The 22,690-nt window shown below is 40.6% G+C and overlaps 2 protein-coding genes across 3 annotated transcripts; both read right to left on the bottom strand.

Moving 5' to 3' along the window:
* Window positions 1-425: 425 nt before the first annotated feature.
* On the bottom strand, window positions 426-7,888 carry CH25H (cholesterol 25-hydroxylase). Its single transcript, XM_068950124.1, has 2 exons — window positions 4,996-7,888; window positions 426-1,953 (listed from the first exon to the last, which is right to left on the bottom strand). Exon 2 carries the CDS (start codon window positions 1,853-1,855, stop codon window positions 995-997), a length of 861 nt encoding a protein of 286 aa, XP_068806225.1. The 5' UTR covers window positions 1,856-1,953; window positions 4,996-7,888; the 3' UTR covers window positions 426-994.
* A 136-nt stretch (window positions 7,889-8,024) lies between these two features.
* Window positions 8,025-22,478, bottom strand: LIPA (lipase A, lysosomal acid type). 2 transcript variants are annotated; one of them, XM_068950112.1, is made up of 9 exons: window positions 22,255-22,478; window positions 20,531-20,651; window positions 16,633-16,831; window positions 16,147-16,256; window positions 15,347-15,483; window positions 13,737-13,883; window positions 12,000-12,071; window positions 10,810-10,881; window positions 8,025-9,980 (listed from the first exon to the last, which is right to left on the bottom strand). In XM_068950112.1, the coding sequence occupies exons 1-9, from the start codon at window positions 22,381-22,383 to the stop codon at window positions 9,747-9,749; spliced, it is 1,221 nt and encodes a 406-aa protein (XP_068806213.1). In that variant the 5' UTR covers window positions 22,384-22,478; the 3' UTR covers window positions 8,025-9,746. The 2 variants fall into 2 exon arrangements, with proteins under 2 accessions (XP_068806213.1, XP_068806214.1); XM_068950113.1 differs by lacking the exons at window positions 8,025-9,980; window positions 10,810-10,881 and adding an exon at window positions 10,888-11,581 and having other exon boundaries at window positions 22,255-22,458.
* Between the last annotated feature and the right edge of the window lie 212 nt (window positions 22,479-22,690).

The following is a 22,690-nucleotide window of genomic DNA, read 5'->3' as shown; positions in this document are numbered from 1 at the left end:
GTTCTATGGTTTAGACTCTTCAAAGGTTTGAAGCTCAGAGGTTTTTGGCATACTAGTAATAAGTTAAACGACGCGCAGGACAGATGCAGGAATTGCTCTCTTTCATTAAGAGGCTGCTTACTGTTCTGCTCTCACACCATAAATTTAGTGAAAATAATTCAAGCTTCTCATATATGTAACTCAATAAAATTTCACCCTGCCTTTTTAAACTGCATTCTTCATTGTTCTGTTTCTAAAAAATTGAGAGCTATTAAAAATATCACCTTACCCTGGAGAAAAAGCAAATCGTTCCCTTCTGAAACAATATGACAATATTTTAATAAGGAAACCTCTACCTCTGAAACTGAAATAAACTACAACCTATGCAAAAGGAATCATACCTGTTCACGATATGAATGGAGGAACAAACACAATGAAACAGAACATAAGTTTAAAGGAATGACCACATTTATTTCTTATTAAAAATAGTACATCAAGATTTAAAATATAAATATCAAAATTATTGCACAGTCAGCAAACTAGCTTTGGCAGCATTTTTTTAACATGGGTGTGCAATAATATGCTCCGGCAGATTAAACTCCACAAAATTTATGATGTGTACCTGTTCTGGTTACATCATAAATCATCCCACAACAGCAAGATAATTTTTCCTGTGCACGTATAGAACATCATACAGTAATACAATATATGCTTTATGAAAGCTAGAAAGAAGGAAAGAAGAGAGAACGTCTCTTAATGCTTCCCTTACACCTTTGACTCAAACAAGTTTAAGGAAGAGATATTTATCCATTTGCATTACATTATCCCATTTGCAGTCATTCAACATAGGCAGTTCCAAGTATGCATACAGACACACATATATTAACAGGTTTTGTTATAAATAGCTATGGCTTTCATAGGTAACTTCAAATACACAATCTTCTGCATGTCTTGGAAAAATTAACATCCCAGTTTAGTTTATCAAAAAAATTAGTTCATCCACAGGCAAATATCCCTAATGGGAATGCGATTCTGTGAATGTCCCAAAGAGTCTGTCCCAGTGGGTGAAGTACGGAGCGTAGTTTGATTTGAATTTCAGATGATGGAGATCATGATGTGGAGCTCCTCCATACAAACCAAAAGGCACGAGTCGGTGAGTTGACCATGGAAGGTCATATCCTGAATGATCCTCCACTGACAACCAAATGTTTACAAGGAAGAAAATCATTTCTGTCAAAGGATGGCATCTGAGGAGCACTGGATTGATGGCAGCAAAAAATCCCAGTGAAAGTAATTCCCATACGCTGGAATACTGTGTAGTAAGAGCAAACGTTGAAACATGTTTGTGATGCACCTTGTGAAAGGTCTTGTAGAGCCAAGGCACCCTGTGATGAAGCAAATGCCACAGGAAATACTCAAAATCAAACAGAAGCAGGCAAACTACTACTTCTAGCAGGACCTCAGGCAGCTCTGGAGCCATCACAGGTAGATTCATTGGTCTCCAGTACCAGTGGAAAAACGTCACTGGGAAAATCAAAACAACATGATGATAGACACTTTGAATAATGCAAGGCACCATCATTCCGAGAGTTGGATAGCTCTGTGGCTGGATTTTGTATTTTCTCAAGTTTGGTAGTCTAGTGCTTAAAAAGTCCAGTGCAATATAAGGAAGACAGAAAGCCATGTATGCTGTAAAAGAAAACAGCACTGGAAAATACGGTGACTTGATCAATGGCTCCTTTGCTGTGACAAAGTCCCAAAGAAACTGAAGGCACAACCTGTCCTGCTGTCCATCCATTCTGTAGCTGAGCAGGACTCTGTTGGGCATGCTGCAGTTCATGCTGCTTGCAGTCTGAGACGCCAGAAAGTGCTGCATGCCTTTATCTAGCCTGCTCAAACGAAAGCTCCGCCCAGTTAGAAATCCTCATTACTGAGCTTCGTATATTCGTAGCTTTAAAGAGGAAGTTCCCTTTCCTGTTATACAGAAGCAGTATAATGCATTACAATCTCACAAAAGAATTCTCTCATTGGTGGAGTGCAAGAATTCTAACCGGCGCAGGTAATCACTAGAACTCTAGAGAGGACTTGGGTGATAGGAAATGCAAGTAGAAATGCAGAACTCTAAAACTGGAATTCAGAGAAAGACAGTAGGAACATTTTCCATTCCACTTACTGCACACGCTTGAAAAACTGCCACCTTTCACTAATTTTAAATTGTATCATCCTCTGTTATCCTTTTGCTTTTATATGTAACTTAGCATTGATTTTTCCCATGACTCCTACCAAAGATGTCTGCGTAACTCAACTCCAAGTCTGACTTTCTGTCTGATGGGTAATGGATGTGTGCAAACACACATTTTCCTAATTGTTCCCTGGGTATACAACAGGTTAAGTCGAAACCTTAATGACATCTACACTATGCTTCCAGTCTGAATGTGGTGGCTACAATTCATCTCCATCCACTTTTGTGCTCCTTTTCTCCTTTATTCTCCTGTATCTTATTTGGCATGGCAAAACCCACCTGACCTTGGCCAGACACAAAATTGAGCCGGCAATTACTGAAAAATATCCTCCAGTTGCTGGGAAGGACGCAAGGTCAAATCTCATTTTCTTTACAAACAGATACTTAACGACAAGTACTATTGCATTATTATACTATTCACTCCACAACTTAACAGCTCTTTGAGTGATTGGATAAGGGAATCATCCTTTATCCCAGTTATCAAACTAAGGTAGTTAGAAGGTCCGTTGGTTAGAACTGTGTCCTTTAAAAGGATCTTCCTTTGACCAATAGCAAGCACAGAGCAGATAGAGGCTAGCAGGCTCAAGTTGCAGCATTTAAAATTTGCTAAAGGTATATTAGGGGTAAAAGATGAAAGTTTTGGTTTAACCACTGTGAGATTGCTTCTTTTGTGCTTTTTGAAGCAGACAGACAAAGCTTTGAATATTTAGGGAAACAGAGTTTGCCATCAACTTCCTATGAACTCACCTCTTTTGTAGGTACAGCATTTATTCTAACACTGGAAATTAGCTCAGCTTCCTGGATGACTTTATTAGCTTGTTCAGATGATTTTTGGTCTTTGCTATTCAGAAAAGAAATCTGATGGAGGAAGTGGGAGCTGGAATTTCATTGCTGCTTAATAATTAAGAATCATGAATTAGCAGTGACCTTTTTTGATCTATGCGCAGACTTCTCCTAATCCTGAAGTTTGTTTTCAGTCTCAACTGTTTTCTTCTCAAGAGATTCTGCTCTTAAAAATTAAGACTTTGTTCCCTCTTAGACTCTAAGGGGTTTACTGAAAACAGTAACATTAATATGAACAGTGCTATTATTCAGGCTATTTATTATTCAGAAGTTATTTTTTAGAGACAACTATGGTACGGTCTTCAGAGACTCTACTCATTGCACCTATGTTTTAGAAATACATTCGCATTTTCTTCTGTTCCGTTGAACTCAAAGAATTTAGACTGTCGAATTTAGAGAAACTGTAGCCCAGTGAGATACACTGATTTAATGGCTGAGGATGTATATGTAAGAGTTTCATTCAATCTTCTGACAGTATTTTATCCTGACCTCCATTTCACCATAACGACATGAGAGATGCATTTCTATTGCAATCACTGTCTGGGACAGAAAATTTTCTTGTGAGAGATGCTTTCTGTTGATTTATGTAGATACAATCAGAAATTAAGTCTGCCACAGGTGATACGGGATCCTCTTATTATAATTATGCAAGGATTGAGTTTGTTCTATAACGTACTCCAAATCTGCCTACAGGGGGATTGACAGAAATTGCTCAACTGCCCTAAGACACTCCTCCAACTAATCCCTAATAGCTATGTGAGTTCTCAAGAAGTTTTAGCACCAATGCTGCCTATAAACCAAAATGTAATGAATGGGCATTTTGCCTACAGATTAGGTCATAGAAAAATATTCTGAAGTCCCTTAAGGAAAAATCACAGGATTTTGCAGTCTTATTGCTATTATATCCTGAAACATAAAGTCCAAGCAAGTGGATCACTGCAAACAGACCCTGCCTCAGTGACTGCCTGCAGCTCCAGTTCGGACTCTGCACGCAAGCAGAGCAGGCAGAGGGAGCCATGGTCATGCTGCACCCCATCTACTGGCGCTGAGAAGGATGAACTCTGCTGGCAAGTTTTACCCCTGCTGGGTCTTGACTCAGGCTCAGCAATGAGTATGCGCAGCAAACTAAATCCTCATGCATCAGAGATGGCAAATCCTCTTTAGGTCTCTATTCTCCAGAAATTGATTTCAAGTTATTTGGCTTAGCCACTAAAAAGCACCTATTTCACATATTTATACTGCTTCTCTAAGTCAGGTTTCTTTGTCAATACAAGATACAATGCAGAGAAAAGACAAAATTCATGCAAATCTTATCTGTATTTAATTCAGCAATATAACCCCAGCTTTTTTTGCTTAACTTATGAGGCTGCCAAACTTTTCCATATGTTACAAGATTCTAAACGGGTCTCTAAAAATCAAGACTCCTGCTACAGCGCTTAGGTTGAAGGGCACATAGTTTGGAAGGAGGCCCCGCAAAGGGTCTTAAATAGATTCCACATGAGCACAAGACGCAAGCACCTACCCCAAGCTACACTATTAGGTACAAGCTATAAGGTGAATAGTAAAACATTAACAAGTGGGTAGGGAATTGAGGAAAAAGTAGCATGAGGGGAAACCAGGATCAATATGCTGAAAATGGTATCACAACAGCAGAGACAAAATATCTTTTTCTCTCCTCCTCTCCCTCTCTGTGGTAGGATTATCGTTGTACCAGGGATGCATCAGAAGACAGGTCTCAGCGCATGCTGAACCTTCTACTAGAAAAAGGGTGCTGGGGAACAGGGTTGATAACGATGTAGGACAGTAACAGCAAAGCAGGATAGTAACTAGAGCAAAGGAAGAGAGAGGTAGTCCCTTACCTCATTTTAAAACAAACTGTTAACCCTGCTGGAAAAACACAAGAAATCTGCGGTCTTTAAATACTAACTCACCTTACTCCAAGAGACTGAGCGCAAGGAGACTATTCAGCAATAGTTCATGGCAGCTCTGTGAGGGTGAGGGTGAGGGTTTTAAAAAACTCTTTATGCTCTGCCTGCTCCCCTGCAGTGGCCTTTCTGCATGCAACAGCACCACCCAGTGCAGAAATGCATTGTCAACAGCTCTGCTCAGGACAATCATACTCCAAAATAGCTTTCCTGAGACTTCATTGTAAGAACTTCTTTCAAAGTAAATGTTTGCTTTCTGTTAATGTTACAGTTATTAGGAAACCTTTTTTTCCATCTTGTCAAAACTTCTGGGATAGCAAAATATGCATTACTTTACAGTGGGACAAACACTTTCAGAAGTTGGTAGGCATAGGGCTATGTCACAGGCCTCATAGGTAAACAGGTTGGGAAGGAAAGAGTGAGCTTTGCCTATTTACATCTTTTCAACCTATACTCTCCTGATGTTTAGGTATACTGAGATTCAAGTCCTGGACCTGAATCTAGAGAAGCGACGAGCGCCTTCATTTCTCATATCCCAGCTAAGCAGCTTTAACCTAGAGCCCTTAAACATGCTGGGTACATGCGGATAAAGAACACACACTCCTCTTCAGTTTTGATGGAAAACTTCAGCCTAAACCCAAAACGCTTAACAGACTTAATATGTCTTCTTAATCAAATTATTTTCATATCAACACTGTACCTCCCCAAACAAGTTTCACTGAAAACCTCTTCCAGCCAGTAGGGAAAGAAAGCTTAATTAGAGGTTTTCAAATTAATTCTTAACAACAGCTGGGAATGGAGAGCTGCCAGCAAAGCAAATTGTTAATTCTCAAGTTACGTCTTAACACCAGTATCAGCTTTCAAAATAGTAACAATCAAGGTAGGATTTTAAAATTCATTCATTGTCCTTCATAATTCAGTAACGTGAAACTGATTTGTAACCTCTGCCACTACATACATTCATAATTTTGGGAGGCATCAGAATGCGGTATCGGCACTTTTCAGCTCAGTTGCCTCAGAAAATAACACTTAGGCAATCATGTTACAGGTGTGACTACTGTCCATGAAATCTTCTTAATCTTTTATTTCATTGACATTTTCAATCAAATCTCTCTGCAGGGTAGCAATCTCAGAAGTATTATGTTCAAGTCAGTTATCTGAAAATAAGCTGCTAGAGAAGAGAAGCCGTATGAGCTACAGGAAATGCTGCAGCAGGAGTTTGCATCCATAAGACATCCAAGAAGGGGAAAGACATCGTGAATCCTTCATTTACAGAAGAATCTTCCATTTGGACCATGTTTTACTATATGCCAGAAAATCTATTCCTCCATCAAGGAAAAAGAATGCCATTTATAATTTCTCCTGTGATTAAGGTTTTCATGTTTCTTTTTTTGTATGATACATTCACCATAATCTAGAGAGTGATTTACAGCAAACTGGTCTGTTTTGTTCCCAAGCTGACAGAACTATTTCTCTAACACAGCCCCATGGAGTAGGTGCTGTTTTACCACCATTTCCTATGCTGAGTTTTACCACCATTTCCTATGCTGAGGCACTTCCATGTTGTTTGAGTTGATGTGTAACTCTCTGTCAGTGTTATTACTAGATACAGGATCACTAAATACTGTGAAAGTGCTCTGCGCTGGGCTAGTACGTCACTTCGTACAGTACACACCACTAACATACACTCATCCGACCACTCTCAGGGCCTGTATGTGGTAGGCCTTCTGCATGAGAACAGTCTAAATTTTTTTTGAAGATGGAATTCATAGAAAAACCCTGTTCAGGTTCTGATCACAACGTGGACACAAACACAAACACTGTCCGTTTGTATGCACAGGCCCTTGTACGCCCATCGGTGGGAAAGTCCTGCACTGTGCGTACACTTCAGATGCACACTGCAAGCCTAACAACCCATCAGCTGCACAGGGACTATTTTCTCCTGCTTTCTAGCATACCTTGATCGCAGTGAGGCTAAGTCAGGAAAATGATAAGTCTGTCAGAAAAATGCCCCCTCTCTCTGTTATGCTAGTAGGCTTTGATGTTACCCTAAGCTGATGTTTTAGCCAATCCTCAACATCACAAAGGTGGGGGCAGAACAAGCACTAAATGGGTAAGATCTGCTTTGAAAAGTATATCATTTGTCACTACTCATTCATATTTAAAAACGGGCTTCTTGTTCTTCTCCTCCATGTTCAACATGTCTCATTTCACACATTTCTATCTATTGATGCCTGGGCAAGTTTGTCACACACTGCTTGAAACTCCAGCAGGCTAGGGACAACAGAGTAGTTCATAATTCCCATACCCATCCCTGTTCCAGCAAAGTGGAGAAGCTCTATAATGGCTTTTGTGGAAAATTCTCCTGTTCTGACTTCATTTCCAGTCATGCAGGAGGGGTCATCGGCTGATAAAGCTGACAATAAACAGGATTTCATCCATCCTGCTATCTTGACTACACATCTTCTAGTGTATTCACAATGTATGGAAAGGTACAGCCTGAGCATATTTATTATCAAAGATGACAAAGGTGAAAGGCTGAGTTACAGAAGTAACTGGGTGATCACGTCAAGTGCACCAAGGCAAAGATTAGTTCCCTGCCCTACAATGTGGTTAAATGCTATTTATGAGATTATTAGACAGTCAGTTAAGCAATCCAATTACACAAGGTTTAAGAATGTGATACAAGAAGCTTTCTACCATGTCAGAGATTAGAAAGGAACTCTTTACCTGGAGGCTTGGAAAATACCTGAGTCCCGTGAGTCCGTGTGTATTCACAACTGATACCTTACTTTGTCTCTGAAAAGTTTCAGAGAGTCACCTGAAACAACATGAATGGCCTTTTATGTTTAGGCAAACTCTCTTTCACAACAGAATTAAAATGACAGTTTACTTGGCTGCTTTACATTGTATTGTACTTGTTGTATGGATGAATAGTGGTGAAAAACAGACTCAATCCTCTGGATTTTCTGTCCCCCAAATCAACATGCATTCATGAAAAAACATGAAGTGAAACAGAATACATCACTCCAAACTCCAAGCAGGACTTCCAAATTTATTGAAAATATCTCAAGCATAATAAACATTACGCACGTGGCTCTTACTGTATCAGTACTGTCACAACTGCTGTTTTAGCCGCTTTGGATTCCTACAGTGACTTCCTTTCAGCACAGCACTATGAAGCAAGTATGGCTGCTACAAATATAAAGCAAACTTAAAGGTCCTACTAGGAATCACAAGTGAAATATCAAGAACAACTTTTTCCTTAAATGAAACCTGAGGACTCCCTGAGTCAGGATTAGGAGTTTAAAAAAAAACCCTTAAATTATGGCTTACGCTTTTTTTCTGCAATTTGTTTACAAAAAAATCTCTGCCTCAGTTAAAAATGTACTATTTGCCATGCCTTGCAGAAAAGACTGTTCTTCCTGCTAGGGTTACGGACAAAGGTCTGGGTTGAACTCTAGCTGTGGCACAGAAATTATCATCCAGACTAAGACACCTCACTCTGGAGGTTCTTCATAGCATCTACACTAGGCTTGTAACTTGTGTGCAATTCAGAGGAGCCAAAGTCCTCCATGTGGCCACTGGAAAGAGCAAGGCACCTATGCCAGAGACAGTGAGAGCTCTGTCAGACCCCTGAGGCAGAGGTGAATCCTCTCTCCCCCATTAAATGGGGGGCTTAGCCCCATTTGAAGGTGGAAACTGAGACAAATGGAAAACGAGACAAATACTGCCAGGCTTTACCAGGGTATTTTGAGGTTCCTGAATACAATGGTGGCAAGCACCACATAAGCAGCTAAAAAGTAAACAGATCTTCAAAGCGGCAGCTGATTAAGGGGGAAGTCCATACAAATGAAGCAACTTAAGTCACAAAATAACTGCTTTGCTCCCTCCCTGGCCAGTAGGATACTGGGGGGAATCTTGCTTTCTAGTTATCATTTTACCTGTGCAAATGAAACACCAGTATGTTACATTATTCTCTTTGAAACTCATAACCTATTGACAGAGCTAACAAAAAGTGGTATTTCTTTTAACCATTTGGCTTGTTACAGGAATCTGCAAGGGCAAACGACAATCCTTATCCATAGCCGGTATGTGAAACATGAATGGCTTTAGGGACACCACTGAAATCAAGAAAAATGCAGTAATGAATCAGTCTCAAAACAGGAGACTTCAACTGACAGTGGTGATACTGTCTGGCTTCATGACAGTTCTTCTGGGCAACATTCAAAAAGAAAGTCATCTGATGTAGCTAGCTTGTAAGAGATGGCTAAAATAATAGCACAGTAAAAAGTTGCTAAGTGCTTTTTGAAGTACCAGCACCAAATGGGATCACTGCAGTACAAGTACCATCTCTAACAGGTACTCAGAATAGCAATATACTGAGAAATGATAGTGCTTTATGCACAGCAAAATGCTAATTGCTTGAATTCTCAAGCACCTGAGGTGCTGAGTGGACTAACTTGTCTTTTAGACATGTCACTAAATCTATATGCACATGAAATACTCCCTTTTTGCAAAGTTACACTAGTGTTTTCTGCACCACTGTGTGCAAAATCAGCAGGAAACAGTGAGTATTTCTGCAGGAGAGAGAAACAATACTGAAAAAACCAAACCAAATATGAATCCAATTCAGCAATCATTGCTGGCATTTTAAAAATGCGTCATAAAAAAAGTGTAGCATCACTGCTAGAAAAGTACATGCTCCAGAAAGATGAATTTCTGATGGACTAGCCCTCATGAAATACCACGCAGGTTTAGAGATATTTCCTCATCAAGTTCATTATTTCATTATACATGCGGTAAGGTGCGTCAAGACCCCAGATGAAATCCAAATGTTCCCATTCTGGAATGTTTTTGTGGTAAACCAAGTTTGTGATCTGAGTGAGCAGCATGGCAACATCCTTTGGGTCTGCCAGCCAGTCCTGTCCACCAGTCCACACAGCAGTTGGCACAGTCATCTCTTTTATTTTGTAGAAAGGGGGAGTAGACTGAGAGGGGGGGGAAAAAGAAAAAAAATATGCAAGCATTAGAAAGAACAAGTCTTCAGAGTGTTATTAAACTGCAAGGTAATACACTAGTCACTGTGAGAGGAATGTGTCAGATGATCATTTTCTCTCCTTTGCTCTTGGGCAGCCAGAGATGGAGATAGAGTACTGACTTTCAAAAGAAGATGCAGCTCCTAGAGTTCTGCAACATTATAGCATGCGTAGCAGGAAACAGGTCGTTTTGGGAAGTTGCAAGACAGGTGGGTAAGGCTAGTGTGTAGTGGGAAGTCCGGGAGAGCATATCTCATTCAAGCATTTCCAAGCCCTAACCAAGTATTCAAAGTGATTGTTACTCTGAGAGTAAGATACTGCAATCTTTCCCTGTCACTAAACTGACAAGGGGCAAAATATTTTTAATACTGTGCACAGCAACTCAGAAACAAACATGGGTGGAGATTAAACAGGCTGAAGATAAGCACTCCGTATGAACTGACCGTCAGTTTCTTCTTGCGAGAAGTGCAGTGGGATCTATTGATCTAAGCACGCAGGACGCTAAATCTTATCAAAACGATCACCCTCAAGAGACCGTGCAGACACAACTTTGTGTCCAAGCATGGACTCCATACTGTCTTAGTATCACCTCACAACCCTAGCTCTGTCTTTTTTCTGTAGAAAGCAGCAGATCCTCAGTCTGGGTACTGGGCCACACAGGGCAGTGGCTCTTCAGCATGCAGCACAATCACGTCACAGTCTAAGGCAGCATCAAGAGAAGCGCCCAAATCACTTTTTTGTGCCTCTCAGGAATTGTAACACATCTGTAAAAGATCTCTACCTGGTTGTAGTGAGCCATATTTGCAGTCTTGCTTCCCCAGTCATAAGCTTTGAATTCCCCAGATCTCACAGCCTAGAAATGAACAAATATTCACACAAAGAAGAACTGCAGTGCTTCTATCGAACACTTTTAATAGAGAAAGTAGGGTTAATATTTACCCACACAATGAAACAAAGGCAACCAACACAGGAAATTCTTGAGATACCAGTATTAACAAGTACAAGTGTCATTGCCTTGCTCAGTATCACAGGTGTGGGAAATATTAACACTCAATAGGATCACACTTTGTCCTTTAAGATTCCACACGCTTCCATAGCAACAGTAGGAAAGATCAAGGAAAATAGTTTAATGTATCCAAAGCCAGGATGTGGCAACTCCATGCTTACTTCAGAAATATTTGCATAGGTGTCTAAACATATATAAACACAGCAATGGAGCTTTCTTATAAAGTCTACTCTGCATCGTTTACCACCTATTATTTTTCAGAAATAGCAGTCTATGTAACAGGGATCAGAAGAGGGGGAGGAAAAAGTCTTTAAATTTCCTTCCAGCCAACACTTAAGCAACTACGTACTGCAAAACACTCCAGGTCCACGCTCCTTCTGAATGGACTATCAAGCCCAGCTACAAGATCACAAGTAGCGCTGAGCACTGCTTCCATGACAAACGTGTTCTCTCATTTGCTGGTATATAGCTATGCCTGCTGAGCAAGCATTAGGCACAATAGCATCACAGGCATGAAACTGTGCAACGAGGTGAACTGCAAAATATGCTAATAAAATATAAAATGAAATCAAACAGAAGGAAACAGAACCAAAAACCCACTGCTTTTCACTTGTAGCTTGTAATCAAAACAAGGTTTGTTGAAGGGAGAGCAAACACTTGTTTTAAAACACTTGTTTGCATCTCTATGAGTTACTTTTCCTGCTTGTTTTGGTTATTGGCCTGAAATACTTAAAATTAGCATGGCTTTGAAAGAAATACACCACACTGGGGGTGGGCAGGGAAGGAGCTGGCATCAGAGTCATTATCATAAAAGTAACTGCAGTGAACAGCTGCCATTGTGACAAATTCACCTGGGCTATACGACATATATATTCTGATATTTTATTCTCATTCCAGTTAATTATCAGAAGACACCAGCAGTCTATAAACAAGCTAATGGACATTTGAGATGCTGAAAACTCTACCTGGCTCCAGTGGATCATGTTTTGTACAGATGTTCCCGCAGGACAGTGTGTTGAATACACATCCACTCGGCTCTGCAACAAGATAATTATCATGGTTTATTCCTCACAGTGCAACAGTTAGACCCATTATTGCTTTTTGAACAACTAACAGAAAAATTTTCATTCCTCTTAAAACTGAACTGGAGCCATAGATACAGAAGAAGTAAGATGTTCAGATGCTTCAGAGATTACTTACCGTTACCTGCAGAACATTGGGCCAATTTAAATTAACCTAGAATATGGGATTATGTTTTGAGGTGAATTGTTAAAGCAAGAGTATGACCACAAACACCTCTCTCTTTCTTCCTTTCTGTTTTTACTTAACATGAGATGTGAGCGCAAGCCTTCCCCTAGGGTACTGTGAGTCTGAAGACAAAGTACCGTTAATATGAGTTCAACTCTTGGTAGTAAGAGTTACTAGAAGTAGAAATGGAACCTATTTAATTTCTTTTCCCCAGATGAGTGGAATGCAAAAATGTAAAGCACAGAAAATTAAAATTAAAACCACATGGAGACATAAAGCGGGGTGTGTGTGTGTGTGTGTGTATATATATATATACATGCATGTTTGTATGTGTGTGTGCACGCATATACATATATGTGCACATATGTATAAACACAAAAAATAATTCAATACAAAAAAATTTTTACAGATGACCTTTAAACATGATAATGATATCCTTTAAGCCCTATACACTTAAAACTACTTTTTAAAAGTGCTAATATTGTAAGAATTGGGAGTATATTAACTAATGTTTAGATGCGCCTCCTCAGAAGCCTAGACTTATTCTACATCTACACTAGTAGCTTCCAGTCCAAAGTGATTCAAAACTTCATATGCCTTGAGTTAAAAAGTACATAACATCCAGGGGAAATACATTATAATTTAAATCCTGGCAGAAAAAAATTATTATCCACCACTAAAACCATGAAAACTGTATGCACTGGGCAAAAAATAAGGCAAAACCCAGTGCTTTCACCTTGATGTAAAATACACAAGTTGTGCATCCTGGCAGATAGAATGATGAAAAAAGTAATGCTGATTCCATCCTACTCCAATAAAATAAAATCTCCTCAGAGTTCATCCACCTGTGGAGTATACTAATAGCAGCTTCTACTGATTTCTGGGAGTTAAGAAACACTTTAAGAAGCATTACAAAAAGCATTATGAAAGCATTTTCATGCCAAGTGCTGTTAATTAGCTTTTAGAAAACAAAACAAATCCTACGCATACCCCTCTGGAACTAGGACCACAACTGACAGCATCAGCAGAGGCAGAGACTGGCCCCAGAAAAAATAACTGCACATGCCCACCAAGAAATCAGAAAAAATATCAACAGCTCTCTTAATAGTGGTGCAAACCAGTACCCTTCTTTCCTCTCTTCTTTGTAAAAGGACCGAAACATTTGCTCCATCACTCATGACATTAATACACTTTTCTTAGCCATTTCTCCAACAGATCAACAAGAATTTATTTTAACTTTCCAGTATCTTTTTAAAAGGTTAATTCTATCCATTTCAACTGGACAACTTTGAAGCTGAATTCCCATCGACACCAAAGAAAGATACACATCCAAACTCAGTACAATGAAGAATCTTTTTTTTTATGCATATAAAGAGCAAGCAGTTCAGTGGTACACAGTCAATATGTGTTAAGAGTTCACAGTAAGTTAACTACTCAAAGTCATCAAAACATACCATATTCAAGTTTCTCTCATTAAAACCACACAGAAGAAAGAATATGTTGCCACAAAGGTCATCGAGTAGTCTATGGGTGCAAACATGGGTAGCAAGCCACTTCAACAAGGAATTCTGAGGAAGAAATTGTTTCTTTCCAAACATATCCTACAAAATAACAAACACAAGGAAGAAACATGTAATTGTGTAAGACGATGTGGTTTTAGTTTTTATACTACAGCATTCTTGAGGTAACTATTTCCATTTGTACTGATGACTGGTAAGTCACATGAAAACGATCTATCCTCTTATCAGTCTTATTTACAGTCCAATGGGAAGGTCAGAATTAGTGCTCTTGCTAACAAATGATGTAGTCATTTACCCCCACAAAAAAATATATGGAAATAGAGAGTCATTCCAGAATTTCACATCTAATCTCAAATTCCAACTGATTTTAAACTCACTGTTTCACAGGACTACTGCACAGATTCTTGTCATTAGAACTGTTTAAGGCTAAAATATTTTAAGCTGCATCTGGTAGTAAGAGGCTTTTGTACTTGCAACTTCCTCTCTTCTAACCATGTAAGAAAACAAGTTGCATGAGCTGCAGTGGCCACTTCCTCTTGCTGTTTTTAACGCCTCCAAGGATTTCAAAACGGCCCACTGAGCACTTAAGAAGTCACACAACTGTTTAAGGATATGCCTGACCCATGGGTTTGTGGCTCTCATGTACTCCTACAGCTTTTTTGAAAGTCACCATGACAGTCAAGTTCCCACATGAACATCTGCACTACTGTAAAACCGAGCATTCTACATGAGGGCACCAAACAACAACTATCCTGATTAGACAAGTTCATTACATGAAGAATAGGAGATGACAACTGTTAGTATCACTTATGTGTACTGCTCTAATAATAATAATAATAATGAAACTAATAATGCATGCACACACACGCATGCATCAAATTTGTACAAGGCACTTTAGAATCTAAAGGGTTTATCTCACAGAATGCATAGCTCTGTGTGGGAATCTCCACAGGTGGTGCAAAGAAACGGGATGGTTAGAAACGACACACAGCAGGGTATTCACAACGTCTGACTTGGGGCACCTACTGCAGCCTGCCTTTCTTCCCCTTCTTCTTCTTAATAGAGAATTGTAAACTCCTCCAGAGGGTGATTCATAGCACCTAAATAAAGCTGCTGCTCTGAAGGATCCTCTTCTAATACTAAGTGGTTAATTGTGAAACAAATATGTTAAAGTTCATGGCAATTCAGAAACATTCTGTATAAAGTTATCATATGACTTTCCTAAAACAGACCAGCTATTTAATTAATCCTGGGATTTTTGTAGCTCCATTCTAGAAGCATGTAAATCAGTACACATAATTTTATTCTCTTAAATTGTACTTGCAATATATTATTTTAAACATACAAACTGTCATGTTAGACTGTAGTAAAACCAGAGCAGCCACTGTTGATTTCCATAGCATTATTATGGAAAAACTGGCCTAGTATTCTTGTGGAATATGTTAATCTCTAATCTACAACTATTAACATTCTTTGCTATACTACTTTCAACCAGAAAGGGACATTCTTCATTTCGCTTAGAACATTTATACTGAAATACAAACCTTGAATAGCAGGTCAGGAAACACTCCCAATTTTACCAGAGGGCTAGTGGCAAACTTGACTGTAGCTACAGGTGCCAAGGCAAAGAACATTTTGATTTTCTTAGCCAGGTGTGGTAAAGTTGAAAAAGCAATGAAAGCTGTAACAAAAAAAAAAAAAAAGAAAAGAAGAAAAGAAAATAATTAACAAACCTCACTGACACAAGTTAGATCAAAATTTTAGCTGGCTGTGAACGCATAAAATCTAAAATCTGTTAAGCGTGCAAACGTATTTTTGGATTATCATCAGTCTAGAAATAGTACTGCCGTGATTTAGTCTGACTGTTGTCTTTAGCATCAGTTTAGGTGTTTTAAATTAATCTAGCTACTAGAGAATACAAATTAAACTTAGCATATCAGAAGGATTTGTTTTCTTCTGAAAAACAGGTTCCAGTAACATACTAACTAACCTAACACTTATAGTTCTGTCTACAAGTCTAAAAGCACCTGACTCAGGCTATGCATATAGCAAAATATTCCAGAAAGGGAAATTTTAATTCCATATACTCAAAATATTTCCTTGAATAGAAAATATACTGGTAGCTACCTGTGAATTTAATTTATTATTTTCACAGGTTCCTACTTTAAATAAGCATATAAAGGTTAATTATTTTCTTTTTAATGTTAACGAATAGTCCAGAAACAGCTAAAAAGCAGAAGCAGTGTATTACTGAAGCGTTATTTTTTTCATCATTAAACCAGATATGTGAAATTGATACCAAGTCAAACAGAGCATGTCCTAATGAATGCATCTCTACACATACCCATTGTGGTGCCCTGTGAATGGCCAACGTAAAATACTTGTTCCTGGCCAGTTTTCTTCAAAATAAAGTCCACAAAGGCTGGAATGTCATACTTAGCCATTTCATCAAAGCTACAAAGCAAAGATAAGAAGTTGGCTGTATAAGTAAAATTATCAGTGTGGAACAGCTACATAGAGCTTTACTGCACTGCAGATCAGTTGACCGGGCATAAAGAAAAGCTTCCTTTGGATGAAGCTCTGGTGACTGAATTTTCACATAAAGAACTGCTGAAAGCAATGAGAGTTCTGATGATCGTCTGTGAAGACCACCATACCAACCATAAAACTCCCCTTACTGCTACACACGTGTAAGCACATGCTACCAGAAAAAACGTTATACATTCACATTGTGACTGAACTGAGACGAAAGGGAAAGAAAGGAAAAGAAGCCTGCTCACAAACAGCATTAAGCGTGTATTTCTTTAGTTTCCCTACCACATGAGGCTACCTGAAAACCCAGAATTCCTCTTGCTTCACTGTGAAGTGTATGTGTTTCCTGGACCAGGTGTTCCCTCTGCTGTTTCCCAGCCATACATCATAGCCAGCATCTGCCAGCATAAAGCCAAGGCTGTTGTAATCCAGGTTTGTGATCCAGTTACTGCCATCTGCAAGCAAACCATGCTGCAGAAACACAGCAGGCTTTGGACCTGAAAAATAAGGACAATGCCAAATTAGGATACTGAACTGTGGAAATGCAAGATCTCTGCAACTGGTCCCAATATTATTGCTATCCAGCTCCCTTCCGTGACCAAATCTGGCAGAGTCCAAAGAGCAGTATGGGTAGCCAGCAAGGGAATCAATCAATGTTTCAAAGGGCCTTCTCCTCATAACTTAAGTAGTTAAAAAGAGCCAAGGTCAGGACATGCATGAAGTTTAGGAAGCCTCTCCCCTGATTCCCCCAGCCCCAAAAGGGAAATCATGAATTTATGTGGAATGCAAATAAGAAAACCTGAAGATTCCTGCTACTAAACAAAGAAAATAAAATAACATATAATCCTCTGGGAAGAACACGAACTTCAGAAAACCCAAAGACCTGTCTCTGGATCTTGCAATAGCAAAGGCGATATTTTTTCTGCTTTAGTAACTGAAATGTGATACTTGGTGATGTTAACTCAGTGCTAGAGATTAGTCAGGAATTCAGCTCTTTCAATGACACATCATTCTACTACAATACTAAACTCTCACAACACTCTCTCCATTGATAATTCGGATCTAGATCTTTCAGCAGAAATGGCCAAATCACGTATATCTCAGTCACGTCACCCTGCATTCCAGCTCATGTCCACAGACCTTTGCTGCGGATTCCAAAACCCAAATTATAAATATTCTTCCCTCCTAGAAGCCTTTATATCTGTGACAAGGAATCCTTTTAATACCTGCTTTTCCCATTTTGTTAAAAACAAAAAAATACTGTGGTACACAATTCCTGCAATCAGAGTAAATTCCTGGGAAAGCCAAACTGGCCCTATGGCTAGTATCGTTCACCAATACTTTTTACTCTGTTGTTCTCATCGTACTTCATTGTTTTAGTAACAGCATGCAGGTTTTTCAGGACTAACATTAAGTTTGTTTTCAGTAATGTTCATTTTTAATTTTGATGCTCCCTCCTCCCTCTTCTACTCAGCTCAGATCCATCAACTTCGGTTTTTTGAAAAACTCTCTCCTCAGGCTGCTACTCCTATGTTTCATAAAACAGGGAGGAGAAAAAGTGTTTAACTATTTTAATGCTTCAATTTTTTTCACTGATTAGCCACCAATTTCTGCAGGCTCCTTTTTCACTTTATGAAGCAATCAGCAGATCTGCACATGAAACGCACAACCACAAGACAAACTGACTTGAACAACGATAATTTTATAGAACCTTTGCTCCTAAAATCCCCAGAGGGGGAATGAGGGAGGGAAGACCTAAACTATTCTTTCCTGTATAGAGCATTTTTTCTCATCACTGTCTCTCCCCCAAAATTCTAAATGCAAAACACTCTTCAAAACTTAAACCACTCCCATTCTTACCATCATGACTCCTTTCAGTTAACACAGATTTATTAAAGTTATAACTGCTAAGTAACATAAATAAGCTTACTGAAAACAATTAAGTAACAGAACCACGTTACAGGACTTCAAGTTCTCACAACTGACAAAAACCAAGTTGAAAAGGATTTCTACACCCTGCTTACTGTACTATGCAGGTTTTTTTAGATTTTTAGTTAATACTAAAACTGAAAGTCACTGATGTTTTGGTTTTAAGCTCTCCTGGCATTTTCTCACCTTTTTTTCAGCTGTGGAATCACAGTGTGTGTGTGTGGGGGGGGGGGGTTTGTTTTTTTGTTTTTTTTGCAAAACATCATGTGATGCATAACTCCAGTGGATCCTATTCACATTAAGTAAGTATTTCACAAGAAGAATTATGGCATACATACGCCAGGTCAGCAGTAACACATCATTGGTATCTTCTGAGAAAAGATACCAGGTCTATAAAAACTTTAGATCAACATGAACTTTGAAATGTTCATTCTTCTTCTAAGAGATCATACTTCCTCAAACGTGCTTAGTAATCCTTGTTTTTAAAATTAAGGTACTTCGCAAAACATGAACTTGGGGCCGAGGGTGTGGCAAGGGGAATGTGGAGAATTCCCACAGGTCAGGAAACTTCTGTTTGCTTATGTCATAGATGAAAGAGTCAACAAAAATCAACACCTGCAAAGGCAGTCTGTCTTCCCTGCAGACTTCTCTGAATTTTTAAGTACAAGAGTCACCTTTAACCACCTGTATGGTTTGACTAGCATCATCCATGCACTGACGTTCACACATCTACTTTGTGAGTGATCGTGATTAGGGCAAACATCCTAACTCATCTAAAACCAACAGTTAAGGTCAGGAAGACTCTTGTTTGGCCTTTAGTAGCTAAAATGTCTTTTCTCATAGGTCTTGTCCATACCCAAGGCTACAGAATGGTCACTCTTTCCTTATGTGAGCTGCATATTTATACCTCTCACTGCAAGCTTTTTTTAAGCTCAAAAGGTTCTGAGGCAGTCCAAAGGATATGTACAGCTTCCATGCAAATGGCCAGCTGTTGCACGTGTGTATTTGTATGTAGGACTTTTTTGTAAAGGGTGGTTACATAACTGATGCCAGTCAAATTCAGATGCCAAAATTAAGTCAAATTCAGATGCCAAAATTATCACTGTCCAAGTCAGTTTGTCTTATGGTTGTGCATTTCTCATGTGCAGATCTGCTGATTGCTTCGTTTTGTTCAGATACACAAATGCTATTTCTGTATGCAGAGTAAGTGTACAATAGGTTAAAGGTTATGCATCTCTCTTCTTCTATATACATTTTTTGTCTCATTTTTAAAAAAAGCAACTCATCATTGAGTCCTTGCAAAAACCTTTGTCCATATCTCTCCCTATCACTTAGTCTTAGCTTATGCTACGCTCTTCCTTCTTCTCCTCATGACTCGCCACCAAAACACACCCTGCATCCTTTCCTACGGTTTTATGTCAGCTTTCACAGTAATTCTTACAGCTTGCGTCAGAGCTCTGGTGGCACGTGCCAGCTCTCCTCCCCAATCCCTTCTATGAAATCACATCTAAAAAACAATGTGGTCTGGGCTGACTGTTGTCAACAACCTCTCAGGTATCCTAATTTGCAATGTATTTTTAAAATGCATTGTACTCAGCATGTCCTGAAGGGGTTTTACTCTTATTATAGTGTTTTTACCTATTTCAGTACCTGTGTACAATATGACACTACAGCAGTATGCCGTATTGCTCTGGTTTGCACTTTACTGCAAGGGCAGGAAACCTCAAAAAAGGTTAAAACTAACAAATTAATTCTTATTTCATGCAGAAATCGGGCTGTAATTATTTTGTGAACTTTCTGCTGCGAGCGTTTATGTTTTAGTTATATTTCATCAAATGAAAAATATGAACTGCCTCTACTTGTGAAAACAGGCAATTTTAACACAATTCTTTTGTATAAAAAACTATTTTAAAAAATGTGGTTTGAAACCACACAGCAGCAGTACAATCAATCTCTTATCAAAATATTTTATTACTTGGGGAAATAAAAAACAGCAACAATAAAAACCCCAAATCTCACCCAGTGTTTCCTATTTATTAGAAAATTCAGCCCCTCAAAAGTCACACAACAACAAAGAGTTTGCATTAACATCACAAAATAAAATGTCAAGAAAATACAGCTTTCCAAATTCCTCTCCCTTCCTCAAGTCACTCTACATGTGTCTAATCTATTTTAGCTATAACATTCACCAGTAAAACATTCTAACTGCATAGATCATACAGTCTTTAATCTTTGTCTGGATTATTACAGAAGCAAAAATATCTTACCTTTGTTCCTCTCATATCCTTTTCTTCCATATGGAATTCTGTTAATGGAAAGGATATATCCATCTTCTGTTGCCACTTCATACTCCTCACTAGGGTATCCTCTGAAGGTAATAATTTGACTCTGAAGAAAGAAAATAAACTGCCTTAGAGACAGACTGTCACCCTCCTTAATTCGTCAACATTTGCAAGGTACTGTGGGACCCCTGCACAGAAGGTGATCCAAAACTGAAGTATGCGGTAGGATCGTGCCATACCGCTCATCTCTTCTACGTAGATAGGTTTTCTTCCAACGCTCATCCTAACACAGAGTCAGGAACTAGCCAGAGCACAAAACTAATCCAGCAGTCTGAGAAGACTCCTTGCTCTGCCCTCATTCACCCTCACAGTAGCTAGACGCTTACGGTGAGGAGCTCAGAGCTTCGAGGAGGAGTCTGGGAAAAGGAGATCATGCTAACAGGACTGAGGCACAGAGGTGGCAGACAAAAATTGAAAGCAATGCCTTCTCTCACGAAAAGCAGTATTCTCCAGTAACACTCAAGCGATCACAGCAAAACTCATTAGCACCACAGCAGCGTATGGAAGGAGGAGAAGGAAGAGTTCCTCCCTCTTCTGAAGTGAAAGACTTTAACAACGTTTCCGATTTAGATATGAACTTTATGCCTAGTTCTGTTACGCAGGGAACACACCCACGTTTAGGCACATGCTGAAGTGAACCACAGACACAACAACTTTGAAACACCGCAGTCGTGCTCTTGGCCCGCGTGAGCTGCCGACAGTACTACCTCAGCCGGAGGGTTCGAGTGCCGTTTCTTACTCCTCTCTCCTAAAACTTTACTTCTGTTGCATGGCCTTTAAGTGAGTTTGCTGACAAGCCATACAACAAAATAACCGGGGGGGGGGGGGGAACCACACTTTGCTTAATACTATGATTTCATTAGCAGTATTATTTCTCATCACTTACCTCTCAGTCTTTTTGTTATTTTCGTTTGTTGCACCAGGCCTGAACTCCTTAAGGATAGAGAACTTGTTATTTAATTCTTTTTATGATACCAACTCTGCTTCGGGAAAATGTAAAAAAATGCAACAAATCTACTCTTAGGCCATAGGGCAAAGAAGACAAATGCTCTAGGCAGAGAATTTAAGTACAGCGTGTTACTTTTTTTAATCCTATCTTCGGTCACCTACAGTGACGGTAACATCCCAAAATGATTTTAAGACTAAATTCCAGTAGCTTTCGACCGAACGACTGCACGAGCTGGGCTTTAGATGACGCTCAGGACGCGCCCACTGCTTTCCACGCTGTTGGGTTGAACTCTCTCTTCACGCATGATTAAAAGAAAAAACCGGCACAGTTCAGAGGGGGAAGAGGGAAGAACGACCGACACGGCTTACTGACAGCGACTGTTTACCGGAGGGGGCTGCTGGGGCAGAAGAAGGGGGGGAAATTAAAGAGAGCGAATGCCAAGCGGGAAGAAAAGCAACTGCCGGCAGCAGCTGGGAGCAGCGGGCTCGGGCCCCGCCGGAGCGGGGAGCAGCGGGGCGGCCGGACGGCGCGGGCCGGGGAACGGCCCGCTGCTCCCCGCGCGGGCGGCGTCACCGTTTAACGGGCAAAACGCACCTCCGGAGCTCAGGCGGCCACCCGTTAAGTCACGGCCGCTCCCTGCCCAGGGCCACCTGCCGCGCCCGCCGCCACCCCCCGCCGCGCTGCCCCTCGCTCCGCTTACGATGTTCATGTTCGTCTCGGGATCCACGTTCCTCCTGCCCCTGCCCGAGGCGCCCGAGCTGGCGGCGCTCTGCAGCAGCAGCAGCAGCAGCAGCAGCAGCAGCGGGGCCGCCGCCGCCAGGCCCCCCATCCTCGCCCGGCGCAGACGGGCGGCAGCCTCGACTCGCTCGGCTCGGCCCGGCCCGGCCCGACCGCGGCACCGCGTGACCTGCGCGCGGCCCGACCGCGGCGCGGAGGAGGGCGCGGGGCCGGCGCCGCCGCCGCTCGGGCCACGCGGCGCGGCCTATCGGCGGCAGGGGCCGCCCCTGGCCCGCGGGCGGCTCCGGCGGCGCCTCCCGCCGCGGCGTGACGGGGCCGCGCCGGGCCGCGAGCGCTGAGGAGGCGCCGCCGCCGCCGCCCCGCTCGGTCGAGGGGGGCGGGGAGCGCCGACTGGAGGC

The sequence above is a fragment of the Struthio camelus genome, chromosome 7 (genome assembly GCF_040807025.1).
Source record: "Struthio camelus isolate bStrCam1 chromosome 7, bStrCam1.hap1, whole genome shotgun sequence".
NCBI classification, from domain to species: domain Eukaryota; kingdom Metazoa; phylum Chordata; class Aves; order Struthioniformes; family Struthionidae; genus Struthio; species Struthio camelus.
Note: the sequence above shows the minus strand (reverse complement) of the source record. Positions and strands in the feature narration are given on the sequence as shown.

What these genes read in the sequence shown, in the direction of transcription:
- CH25H (XM_068950124.1), bottom strand. Translation starts at nt 1,855, where the DNA reads ATGCAGCACTTTCTGGCGTCTCAGACTGCAAGCAGCATGAACTGCAGC.
- LIPA (XM_068950112.1), bottom strand. Translation starts at nt 22,383, where the DNA reads ATGGGGGGCCTGGCGGCGGCGGCCCCGCTGCTGCTGCTGCTGCTGCTG. An exon ending in GAGGAATTCTGGGTTTTCAG is followed by an intron (nt 16,257 to 16,632) that starts GTAGCCTCATGT and finishes TTTGCTTTGTAG; the next exon opens with CTTTGATGAAATGGCTAAGT. An exon ending in ACATGATCCACTGGAGCCAG is followed by an intron (nt 10,882 to 11,999) that starts GTAGAGTTTTCA and finishes GTTCATTTCTAG; the next exon opens with GCTGTGAGATCTGGGGAATT.